Below are 11,973 nucleotides of genomic sequence, written 5' to 3'. Positions count from 1 at the left end.
AATTTGTTTTGATAGACTACCCATGAAGCTTGCCCAAAGATTTATGTCCCATTTCAGCCCTCGCTGCTAGCCAGAAATGTGGATGAACTTACCAGAGTAACACAATGAGGACAGAGGACAGCTGCATTAGAATGTGCATTCAATATACACCTGCAGTTTACACTGACCCACCAAACACCACATGGATGGAAACCAGCTTCAATGCAGAGATCTCCTTATATGAATTGGGATGATTATTTACTTACCAATTGTATGTTTGCATTAATTTAATATGTGCTTTGGCATTTGCAGAGAAAAAGCTATCTACAGGACAAAAAATATTTGTCAGGCTAGTGAGGAAGAAAAAGGAAACATAAAACTTGAATGATGATACAGGTTATTTTAAAGAAAGGGAAGAAAAAAAATACACACATTTTTCTTCATGTCAGCAATCCAGGGCAAAACAGAATGTATTTAAAATTTAATCACAAAAAATTGAAAGGTAAAAATCGACAACGCATCTGGTCCTTGAACACATGATATACTAAATATTGATTTCTTAAAAAATAATTTATTGCTTTAATTTTTTTTTCCTTTACAACAGAAGACACTCAAAATCCAGAAAGAAAAAAAGCTGTAAACTTTTAGTTTGGCATTCACACAATCAAAAGTTAAAATACCTGTATCTTAAACCTACAAAGCAATGAATGGTGAGAATTTACGCAGATTAAAAGGGTGCTACAGTTTGCAACATGGAACTTGTGAAAAAGTTCTCTTTTTATTGCTATCTACCTACTTAGACAAAAAAGCGAGCGTAGAACAGGACACACAGTGGAATCTATTGGAACAGAATATGCTGGTGATAAAATGCGAGCAGCTGTCAGATTCAGCTGCATTAATCATGGGACAAAATCAGTTTCCCTACATTTTTTTAGGAGAAAAGGAATAGGTAGGTATGTTGTATCTTCAGAAAAAGTAATGAATGCCAAACAGCAATAATAAGTGCACTCCACTTATACTATTCCTGTTTTAAGTTAATGCCTACTTTGTCTCCCCTTTCTACAGTGTGGGAGCTTCTGGACCCACGTGGACAGAGCTCCTTAGGTGGGTCTTGCCTACCTTGACCATTGCTCTATCAAACGATATTTCCATGTGCAGAGCTAGAGTAGTTCAGTAGTTGATACTGTGAACGAAATGGAGGAGGGGAATGGTTGCCTATTTCCCCCTCTGGCAAGTCAGCTGAATGAATGGTGAGCTTGATGGACTTTTGATCTGGATATTGCTGCGCTTCCTTTATGATCCCTCTACCGCTGAGTGATCATATAGAAAAAAACTCCAGCAATGAAACCCACCTACCCCAAACACATGGTTCCAGTTCACACATATACTGCAGGTATCAGGTCATGTTTAGAGGTAGTGGCTCCTACACACTGTGATGAACGTAGCGGATGAAAAGCCAGGAATCACTTTCACCAGGGCTGCTTATCACAGGGTGTTTTTATACTGGGGCAGTGGTTCCAAACTGCGTGCGTGCCACCGCGAAATCACAGGGGTGCTGGGGAACGTCCCGGCAGCCTCTTTATTCCAGCTCTTCTGGGTGCTGCCATCTTGGATTGCGCAAACGCCCACATGATCCAAGGTGGCGGTGCATGGGAGAGCTGGGAAGAAGAAGCTGCCACGGAAGAAGGATGTTGCGACCATGGTAAGTGTGGGAACCGCTGTACTAGGGTATGAATATTTGCGTTTAAAATGCATGTGCTGGGTATGAAGTAGCCCCATTCTATTTAAAGCCAGACGCAAGTGGGGCAGAATCTTGGTTCCTTCACCTTCTCAGACATCAGCACAAAACATGTTGTACAAACTCAAAGGAAACTATAATTCATACTGTAGAGTATTCTATCTACTATTTGCATTGCTCAAGTGGGCAAATTTTTGTCCATCATCCCCCCGCCCCCATATTCAGCATACCATGCACTGGTTATTATTCAGTCCAGTATGAATGTAGCGTCCATGCGCTGTGGGTAAGGCTCAGTTGGCCTGCTTTCGCAATTTACCTGCCTACATCCATGCACAGGTAACAAAAGGGGCTATTAGGGTGCATGAGAGGTCTCTCATGTCTCTTATATCTAGTATATGGACTTCCATCTTCACCCCATGCAGTCTTTACCCTTCATGTTCTAAATAATAAGTAACTTACAAGAGGGATGACTGTATGGGAATATGGGAGGTTAGCATGGTCCTTCTGTTCACCCTAATGGTCCCACAAGCAAGGGGGACAGCATTGAGTCCTACTACGATTTTGTATGCATAGCCACTGTACCTTCCATGGACTGGTCACGCACACACTGTGGCACTGAAAAGCAATTTGGCTTTGGCAGGATAAAAGGTTCAGAATACATTCTTAAATCCATAAGTGCTCTAGGGGAGTTCTCATGATTTTGTAAACAAGCAGTGAATGCCCTAAAGGGGAAACTTGACAAAGGATTAACATCTTTGCGATGGGTTCTTGAATTAAAATTCGACAGGATAATTGACAGGCATGAATTTACATGGACGAGACGTCACATGAGGGCTGCGCAAGTTAAGTCCATTTGCGCGGCTTGCATTTGTGCCAGCCCATAAATTTGTAACTATAGATTCCACAATTTATGTTACGATCTGCAGGCTTCCACAATGTCATGGGCACTCCTAAGGCCATATCAGTGCATAGTTAAATAATAAGAAAAAGGAGGGGGAAAAGAAAAGCTAGATTTTCCAAATGAAAGTACTTTTACCGTCCTGACAACTGGTGTGCATCCTATATATATATTTCCACTGGCCTTTTAATTATTTTAGTCATCTCATAATTTATAATAAATAGATTAATCACAACTGATAAATATGCATCTTTAAACAAAGGAATGAAGAATCCGTGTTTATAGAGGATGCGTACATTTTAAAATCATAGATCATCATTGAACTCTGCCAATGAAATGATTACTGGCTTCAAGAACAGTGTTCAGACACTCAGAATTATTGTAAAAAACCATATCTGTGCTCTGTACCTTAGCAACTTCTCATTATCAAATCAAAAATCACAGCGATTAAAACAAAAAATAATTTTTAAAAGGTTTGTGATGTCTATTTTCAAAGCTACCATTGAATAACATAAAATAAAAACACATCTTAATGATTTCCTATTTAAGAGGCATGACATAAAATTATCTTCTAGAAAAACTTTTAAATGAGAAAAATCTCAAACCCCCCCCCCCCCCAATAAATTGTGTATATATAAAACAGCTACAGAAAGAGAGGCAGAAAAGAAAAATGTGGAGAAATATTGCAGTGTTGGTTAATGCCTAGGTGGCTAGAATAGTTCTTGAGAAAGGGCATGATTCAGCCAAAGTTAAAAACTTTGTCAGTTTTAGCATGTTCATGATAACTGAACTTATGTGCTTAACTCGTCTGTTGAACTCAATAGGAGTTATGGTCAAACAAGATGCTTGGAAGCAGACACAGGGTATGAGTGCAAGTGTTTAATCCTCTTCCTATCCTCTACTTCTCATTGCACCATGGGATGGATAGAGTAGATAGAGGGATGTTCTTTTCCTCTCACACAACACCAGAACCAGGGGACATCCACTCAAATTGAGTGTCGGGAGAGTTAGAACAGACAAAAGAAAATATTTCTTTACTCAGCATGTAACTAACCTGTGGAACTCCTTGCCACAGGCTATGGTCATGGTACCTGACCAATGCCTTGAAAAGGGGATTGGGCACATTAATTTTGTCCATCACAGGTTACAGGCTATGATGGATAAACACAACCGCCTGGGTCTATCAGAAGGCTATATCTGAATGCCTGATGCAAGGGAACTGCAACAGGATACAGGGATCTTGTTGTCTTGTGTGCTCCCTGAAGCATATGGTGGGTCACTGTGAGATACAGGAAGCTGGACTAGATGGGCCTTAGGCCTGATCCAGTGAGGCTCTTCTTATGTTCCTACTCTGCTCCTGTCACTCTGCAGCAGCATATCTGCAACCAAGGTTGTGTCTACCGTCAAATTTGAGCCTGGCCTTTAAACCTTATTTGAGCAACTTCAACTGCTTCCACCTCACTTCCTGTGGCATCAATTTCTTCTGGTGGATTCTGTATTTATAAACTATACCAGTTATCTGAAAGGTTGCAGAATCACCTTTTCTAGCAACCCTAATTAATCCTGTAAATGGCAACTTTTAAAATTATGTGGTTTTCCCAGGAAGTGTCCTTACAATTTTTATCCAGTAATTTCACCACCTCTGCCAAGGCATAACGGTTCCTAGAATCTAAAGGGTAATCTCTCTTTAGCAATTGGTGACTCCGATTTAAAGCAAAACATTAATTGTTACAGACACATAGACCTTGTGCTTGACAGAAACTTCCACAGAAACAGAAGCTTTTCAACACGTATGACTAGAAACTTCAGTTCTGAGATCAGACTAAAGTCAAGGGAACATAGGCTTTTAATATAAAACAGCAAAAGTGTATGTATATCTAGAACCTACCCCACTGTCGTACTGTCTGATGGGAAAACACTGATCGCCTGGGTAAATAATCCCCCCAACCCACCTTCTTCTTGGTGTGAGAGGTATAGACATTCCCAGGACTGAAATGGGACAGAAGCAACTACATCACTCTTGCTACTGAACAAATGAGACATGAAAGGTCTTAACTTTGGCTGAATGATGGTCATTGTTATTAGATAGGCTAATTAAAGAAAGGAGGGATAATGTGCGTAAAGCGTCAATAATTTGCACTCAACACACCCACACACCCACACTTTTTTTTACAATCAAATATATATAAGCATAAGTTCAGCTTTCTAAATATGTTAGTGTACAATATTGTTTTGCCTCATATAATTACATTTGAATATTCTTGATTAAGAAAAATTTCAGCAGTTTTTTTTAAAGAAAGCTGCATTTACAGTGCATAGCTGTAACCAAAAAAAGAGCATCGTCTCATTGTACGGTATGTACACAAAATAAAAATACTCCATTTAACATCTGTAAATACTTAACTACATACTTGGATGTAGTAAATCTAACTGTACAGCCCAGCCCACCCACCCAAATAGTTCCCCTCAAGTTGTTTGTAGTGTAACACCATGTCAGCTCATCTGAGGAAAACTACCGAACACATTGACTGTTAACGAGGGGGTCTGAACATTTCTCTGTGTAGGATAAACATTTTGGACACTGACATGGATGTCACAATTAAAAAGGCAGAACTTTAAAATGCTATGGAAGTCTTTAAACCTCCCATAATTTTTTTTTCACCTTCACAAGAAAAAGCACACTAGATGGTGGGTTTTGCAGGAACTTCTAGTGTTTTTTTGGGGGGGAGATTGTCATCATATTAAAATAATATGTTGTGAAAAGAAGCTTAGTTAAAAAATGAAGATGAACCAAAATGTAGTGTCTCTCAGACATCAGCAGCTGAAGGTTGAATTTGCTTCCTTTTGAAAATGTCATATATACATATTTTGAAGTTTTGGGGGTTTTTTTTTTTAAGTGTATCTCTATGGAACTGCTGCCATTTCAAGTGGTTTTCACTTGGTGCGCTTGACGAAGATCAAAACCCTCACCCTCGTCATCCTGGGCGAGCAAAGCTGAGACCCAGGGCTGCATATGTGCTCACACAAGACCCATTTAGCTTCTTCATTCCTCAAGCAGCTGTGTGCATGTAAACCATGTTTTTGTACAGAGAGCGTAGAGTAGGAGAAATTTGTAGGCATGACTTCTTCATTGTCTGTTTTTGAAGGATGTGACGTTCATGAGGTATTCGCCGTCCTTCCGTGACCCTCGGCCACAATGCACGTTACCTCCGCAAGCTTCGCTGTGCCTCTTTCAGTAAACTGTCAAAATCCATGGAGTCATACTTGCTCTTGGTAGAAGCAGGATCAAAATCGTCTGAGTTTGAATCTGGAAGGAAAAAAAAAGGTTGGCAAGAAGATGTGTGACTATCTCTATGGGCCCTCCAACTCACAACCATCTGAGTACACTGTACAAAAGCTGTACCTGCATTTAATCTATTATGTGTGAATACCTATACCCAGGTTCAGATTGACAGTGTTTCTTCCCAGATATACAGATGCACTGAGGTACAATTAGATACGTTAAGAGCCTTCTTCAAACTCTTAGCAATGAATAACATTCCAGATGGTCCCTTGCAGGCAGTGTATTTTATACTGTAGAAGATGTTTGGAGATACTGGAAACACCCCGGACTTCATCACAGCGGAAGATAAGTCAAATCAAGTCAAAACTTCAATCCATCTTTACTGGTTTTTATCAGCCCGTGTTTGAACAAATGATTTGCCACCTTTTATATTTTCATCACTGGGCCTCTATCTCTCCAACAGTCAGCTGCCTTTCCTCAGCGTTGCACTATCTATTTAGCCAGTGGAGTGAATTATAGCATATTCACTGCGAACAATACATATCGCCTTTATCATTCAGACTGTGAGAAGACATCAATTGGTTAGGGAAAAATATAGATTTGCATTCACTTCCCATTTCACACAAAGCAGAGGGCACGGTGTACACAATTTCATACAAATAAAATTATGGCATTATACAGAAATGTTAATGATTGTAGTCATTAATCTACAAAAAAAGGAAAACACACACAGACAAGTTAGACTATTAAGAAGGGCCACAGGTGACATCACTCTTAATCTGAGTAGTGCAACACACACTGAAATTTACATTTAATTGGGTCCATTATTGAATGGTAAGAGCCTTAGGATAAATGCATTACAGAAGCCATTTTTATGAATGTTGAATCTGCCTTAACCCGTTTCTGCCCAGCCCACAAGTGTACACATTTGATCCCAATGATATGCAGCATTGGGCAGAAATGGCTTAAAGTACAAACATGTCTGTGGTAACGTTAGGCCTCATACCAATTGCAATCCTGGCCCCTGTGCCGCCAGAGGTCAGGACCACAAAGTGCTGCCCCCCATGCCACCCCACCGGGCATGTGTGGATGCATTCTGAGGGCCGATAAGGCCGTGTGTGGCCTCCCCAGCCCCCAGAAGGCCTTCTGAGGTTCCTGGAAGGCCTAAAAATGTCACTTCCCATTTTTGATTTCTTAGAAAGGCCTGTAAAGGCCTGGGGTGAGGGAAGAAGATGGCAGGGGAAGGGGGTCACAGCATTGCCCATGGTGATGCCCTGGGGCCTCTTTCCTCCTGACCCTCCCCAGGTATGCCAGTGCCTCATTCCCATTAATAGAGGGTGAAAATATGGGCAGAGTGCATGAGACCATTGTTCCTAAATACTATTGCTGCACTGATCAAGACATGACTGGTACAATTTGCAACCTAAGCTGCATGCACTGCTGAACAGTTCCATTCACTTTCAGCAGTTTGCACTGGCAAAACAAAGTTGGACCTGAAAATTGTGCTAGAGGTAACACAATCCCACAGCCACTTCACCACAGGTAGATCTAGGCCAGTGGTTCCCAAACTGTGCACCATCACACCCTAGGGGATGTCCCCAGCGGCCCTTTCCTCCCAGCAATCCTGGGCACTGCCTCCTTGGTTGGCCGGGCTCTCAAGATCTTGCACTATTCTCACACTATCTCTGAGGAGTGTGGCGCACCACCACTGTGACAGGGTGCTGTGGAAAAAAGGTTCTGTGACCAAGATAAATTTGGGAACCAATCATCTACATCCACTTTCTTTACATTCACATTCCAATCTCTTCAAAATTGTGATGAGAAGTGACTTTATACCAGAAATAATGGACTCCAGTTTAAGAAACAGTTACTTTTCCAGATTAAGATTTTTAAATATCATTTTTTTCCTGATGTGAACATTAGAAGTATCATAAATACACTTGGAGCACAGTCTCAGTTTGGGTACTACACTTTGCAAGCAGTAAATGACCCACCTAGGTCTGCATAGTTTGACTTGCAAAATTGCTTGTGTCCACAAAAATACAGCTCGAAGTCAGGCTCATTGGATCTGCGCAGAGTATATCCATTTTCTAGAGCAGCAAAAGCATCACAAGTGTAGCGGAAGGTGATGAAACCGTAACTATCTCTGTAATTGTGGAGAAAACACAAAAGTTGTGAATAAAAGTTAAAAAGTGTTAATGCACATCAATGCAACTGTTTTTTTCAAGCAAGAACTCAACTGGGGCTCATATACTGTAAATGCCAAAACCACTGCATTCATTCATCAGCTCGATTGTCCTGTCAGCCAGCTAAATACTTAGTTCTGGAAGAGGAAATCTCAAGTATAGCAAGATTAATAAAAAAGGGTGAAAGAAGGAAAAAAAAAAGGCGTTTAAAAAACTCAGCTTGACATCTGTCACAGCACTTTCAGGAATAATTTTCATTTCCATGATCCTGCTGACATCTTTTTAACATTTGGAGTTTTCTAACCAAGAAGTAAAGGCTAATTTTACCCATCATCCTGTAGATTTACTGTGCACTCCTCAATTTCACCAAAAACTTCAAACCGGTCCTGCAGTTCTGTTTGGGTTGTGTCAGGCCCAATTTTGCCAACGTAGATTACGCGGCGTTCTTCCTGTTGATAGAGAAAAGCACAACATTTCCACATGAATAAGCAAAATATGGGGATTATTTGCAAGTAGACGGAGACCATTGTGGTGATTTATAAATCCAGCAAACACAATTGCAGACCAACAGAGGATAGCTCTGCCCTTCATACCATTTTCTGAGAGTGAGTACATTCCTCATTTATTGGGTATATGAATACAAATATCTTTCGTTAAGAAAAAGGATACAGAAATTAAAGAATTTATACACACACACACACACACACACACACACACACACACACACACAAACAAAAGACAACCTTGGGAGGGAAAAACATTAAAAAGAATGAAAGGGTTTACTTATTTTGTCAAAGACTTCATTCATGTTCTTATATAAAACTGAAGTATATGAAAAAAGAAAAGCACTACATATGGAAATTAGATAACAAGCTGTACCACAGTAGAAGGTTACTTTCTCAGGGACCCTTGCAAAGTTCTGCAGCAACCAACAATTGTGTATGAGCAATTCATAAAATAAATATTGAGACTTTCAGTTCATGTATACAATGGCTTGGGCTGCAATCTTATACACACTTTCCTGAGAAGAAGCCCCACTGAAACACATTGGGACTTGCTTCTGAGTAGACATGCATAGGATTGCATTGTATGTGACATCTACACAGTCAAGAAATGGTAACCACCTTTCCAAAACATTGTCAGCATTCTAGGAGTGTAAAGGCCCAATAAACTTTCCAGCACTGATGCAGCCATGGCAAAGGGGTGTGCACTGCATCCTGTGGTGGTGGGGCAGTCATGGAGAGCTTCTCAAGATAAAGGAATGTTTGTCTCCTTACTTAGGGGCTGCATTGTGGCTGCATCGGCAGTGGAAAGTTGGAAAGGTTTGGGCCTCAAGCTCTCTTAATTTCCAAAGAGATTCTGCCTGTGATTCGTGTTTCCTACAATGTGTTAAACCAGGGGTGTCAAACTCATTTCATACAGTGGGCTGAATAGCATTCATGATGCCTGCTGAGGGCCAGAAATGATGTAATTAGGCAGGAAGTGATGTCGTTAAACAGGTCATAACCAAAATAAGCACCTTTTCTCACTTAGGAACTCATTAGCTTCAAATGACAGAAGAGGAAATAACATAAATCTTGATCAGATTTCAAGATAAGGAGAGCAGCATTTTCATGTCGGCTGCCCTTTCAGCAGCAGCTGAGAGCCTGAGGACCAGATAAAAAGCTTTCACGGGCCACATCCGGCCCCAACGTCTTACGTTTGACACCCCTGTGTTAAATCATGCATGAATGGATGAATTCTAGCACACTTCTCCCTAAAAGTCAGATGAATTATTGGTTAAGCCAGTGTGGACTGACATTTGATTTGGTTTATCTATTATTGTCGAAACTCTCCAAAGCCTGCGGCAGATGTGTCTTCTAACCTTTCCTACCAGAGATGCTTTGGACTTGAACCTGGGACCCTGTGCATCCAAACTAAATGCTCCATTCAATGAACTGTGGACCCTGCCATAGTAATAAAATCTGCGTTTTCCACTATAACAACAGCAACAACAACAACAACTATTTTTACCCCACCTTTCTCCCTGAAGGGACTCAAGGCGGCTTACAACAGGTTAAAACAGATTAAAAAAACATAATTTAAAAACAGATAAAAGCATATTAACTATAGCCTGAAATTTAACCAAGCATTGCTAAAGCTTTCAGGAATTGCCCAGCTGCTGGTCTTGGGTCACTTTGGCTGCAATCCTAAACACACTTTACTGAGAGTAAGCCCCATTGAATAAAATAGGACTTACTTCTGAGTAGACCTGGTTAGGTTCAAATCTGAACCTATCTTTTAATGTTAAATTAGTGCAAGTCCACTGCAGTGGGGGAATGACACCAATAACACAGGCCTACAAAATGGAGGATCAGAAAAGTTTTTCCCAAACTTTATGGTGGTTTGATATGAATTTGGGGTTCCAATTCCAAAAATGGCATCCGTTTTGCCCTATCACGTCTAGCTTTGGAGATACAGTAAAGCCTCAGTAGTGAATGGTTCAAGCAGCTTCCTCATGAGTCCCTGGGTCCCTTTATGGGAGAAGGGCGGGATAAAAATAAAGTTTTATTATTATTTATGAGGAAGCTGCTTGAACCATTCACTAATGAGGCTATACTATATCTCCAAAACTAGACGTGATAGGGCAAAACGGATGCCATTTTTGGAATCGTTAGTTGGCAACCTTCAGTCTAGAAAGACTATGGTATCGCGCTCTGATACCATAGTGCATACATGCTAGGGATTCCAGCACGTTCCAGGACTGTGTTGTTTGAAACTTTGTCCTGCCAGGTGATGCCGAGAATACGTCGGAGGCAGCGCATGTGGAAAGCATTCAGTTTCCTCTCCAGTTGTGAGTGAAGAGTCCATGACTCGCTGCAGTACAGAAGTGTACTCAGGACGCAAGCTCTGTAGACCTGGATCTTGGTATGTTCCATCAGCTTCTTGTTGGACCAGACTCTCTTTGTGAGTCTGGAAAACGTGGTAGCTGCTTTACCGATGCGTTTGTTTAGCTCGGTATCGAGAGAAAGAGTGTCAGAGATCGTTGAGCCAAGGTACACAAAGTCATGGACAACCTCCAGTTCATGTGCAGAGATTGTAATTCAGGGAGGTAAGTCCACATCCTGAACCATGACCTGTGTTTTCTTCAGGCTGATTGTCAGTCCAAAATCTTGGCAGGCCTTGCTAAAACGATCCATGAGCTGCTGGAGATCTTTGGCAGAGTGGGTAGTGATAGCTGCATCGTCGGCAAAGAGGAAGTCACGCAGACATTTCAGCTGGACTTCGGACTTTGCTCTCAGTCTGGAATCAGCACCCCAAATATACCCAGGAATTGGTGTAACGTTTAAGGAAGCAAAATGTGTGTTGGCCTGCATAATTCTCAGCTGGGAATCTATTCCCCACCAAAAACAAGAACATTGTGGCTGAGGGCAGACAAGGCAGTATGGAGGTCAATTGAGCTCAAGGGTCAAAGGGTGAGTACAGTTCTAGCGTGAGAGATCCAAAATGACAGACAGTTCAATGAAAAACTTTATTTTTCCTGTGTCCAGTAGCATACACACAGGGTGGCGGGGCTATACTGCAGGTGCCACAATGCGCCATGTAAGCAGCCCCTCCCACACACTTTTGGAGCCATTTCAGGCAACGCGGCAAGCGCCTGCACGTTGATATCGCTGCTCGGAATGGCTGTGAAGGCAAGTGGGAGGGGCTGCTTTACATGGCACACTGCAGTTCCTGCAGTACTTACTGCACCACCCCCTCTAGCTACACTACTGTCCATAACGATTAGTTACCAAAACATTTGAGAGATTCTATGTTGGCCTTAGTGAGAAGAGGGCAACCGTGATTCTCTCCCATTGGACATTCTTTAATCCTTGTAAAAAAACTAGCTGAATATGGTATAGCATGT

At 41.4% G+C, this 11,973-nt stretch overlaps 1 protein-coding gene across 3 annotated transcripts in view; it reads right to left on the bottom strand.

Annotated features, from left to right (window-relative positions):
- Positions 1 to 530: 530 nt before the first annotated feature.
- Positions 531 to 11,973, bottom strand: part of PPARGC1A (PPARG coactivator 1 alpha) — a 402,579-nt gene continuing 391,136 nt past the window's right edge. For all 3 annotated transcript variants that reach the window (XM_066631898.1, XM_066631896.1, XM_066631897.1), the window contains exons 11-13: positions 8,412 to 8,533; positions 7,893 to 8,044; positions 531 to 5,922 (exon numbers count right to left, since the gene is read on the bottom strand). In XM_066631898.1, the coding sequence (XP_066487995.1) occupies positions 5,819 to 5,922; positions 7,893 to 8,044; positions 8,412 to 8,533 (378 nt within the window). In that variant the 3' untranslated portion in view covers positions 531 to 5,818. The remainder of the gene's footprint in view (positions 5,923 to 7,892; positions 8,045 to 8,411; positions 8,534 to 11,973) is intronic.

Source organism: Tiliqua scincoides, chromosome 6 (genome assembly GCF_035046505.1).
Source record: "Tiliqua scincoides isolate rTilSci1 chromosome 6, rTilSci1.hap2, whole genome shotgun sequence".
In the NCBI taxonomy this organism is placed as follows: domain Eukaryota; kingdom Metazoa; phylum Chordata; class Lepidosauria; order Squamata; family Scincidae; genus Tiliqua; species Tiliqua scincoides.
This window is presented reverse-complemented; position numbering and strand designations above follow the sequence as displayed.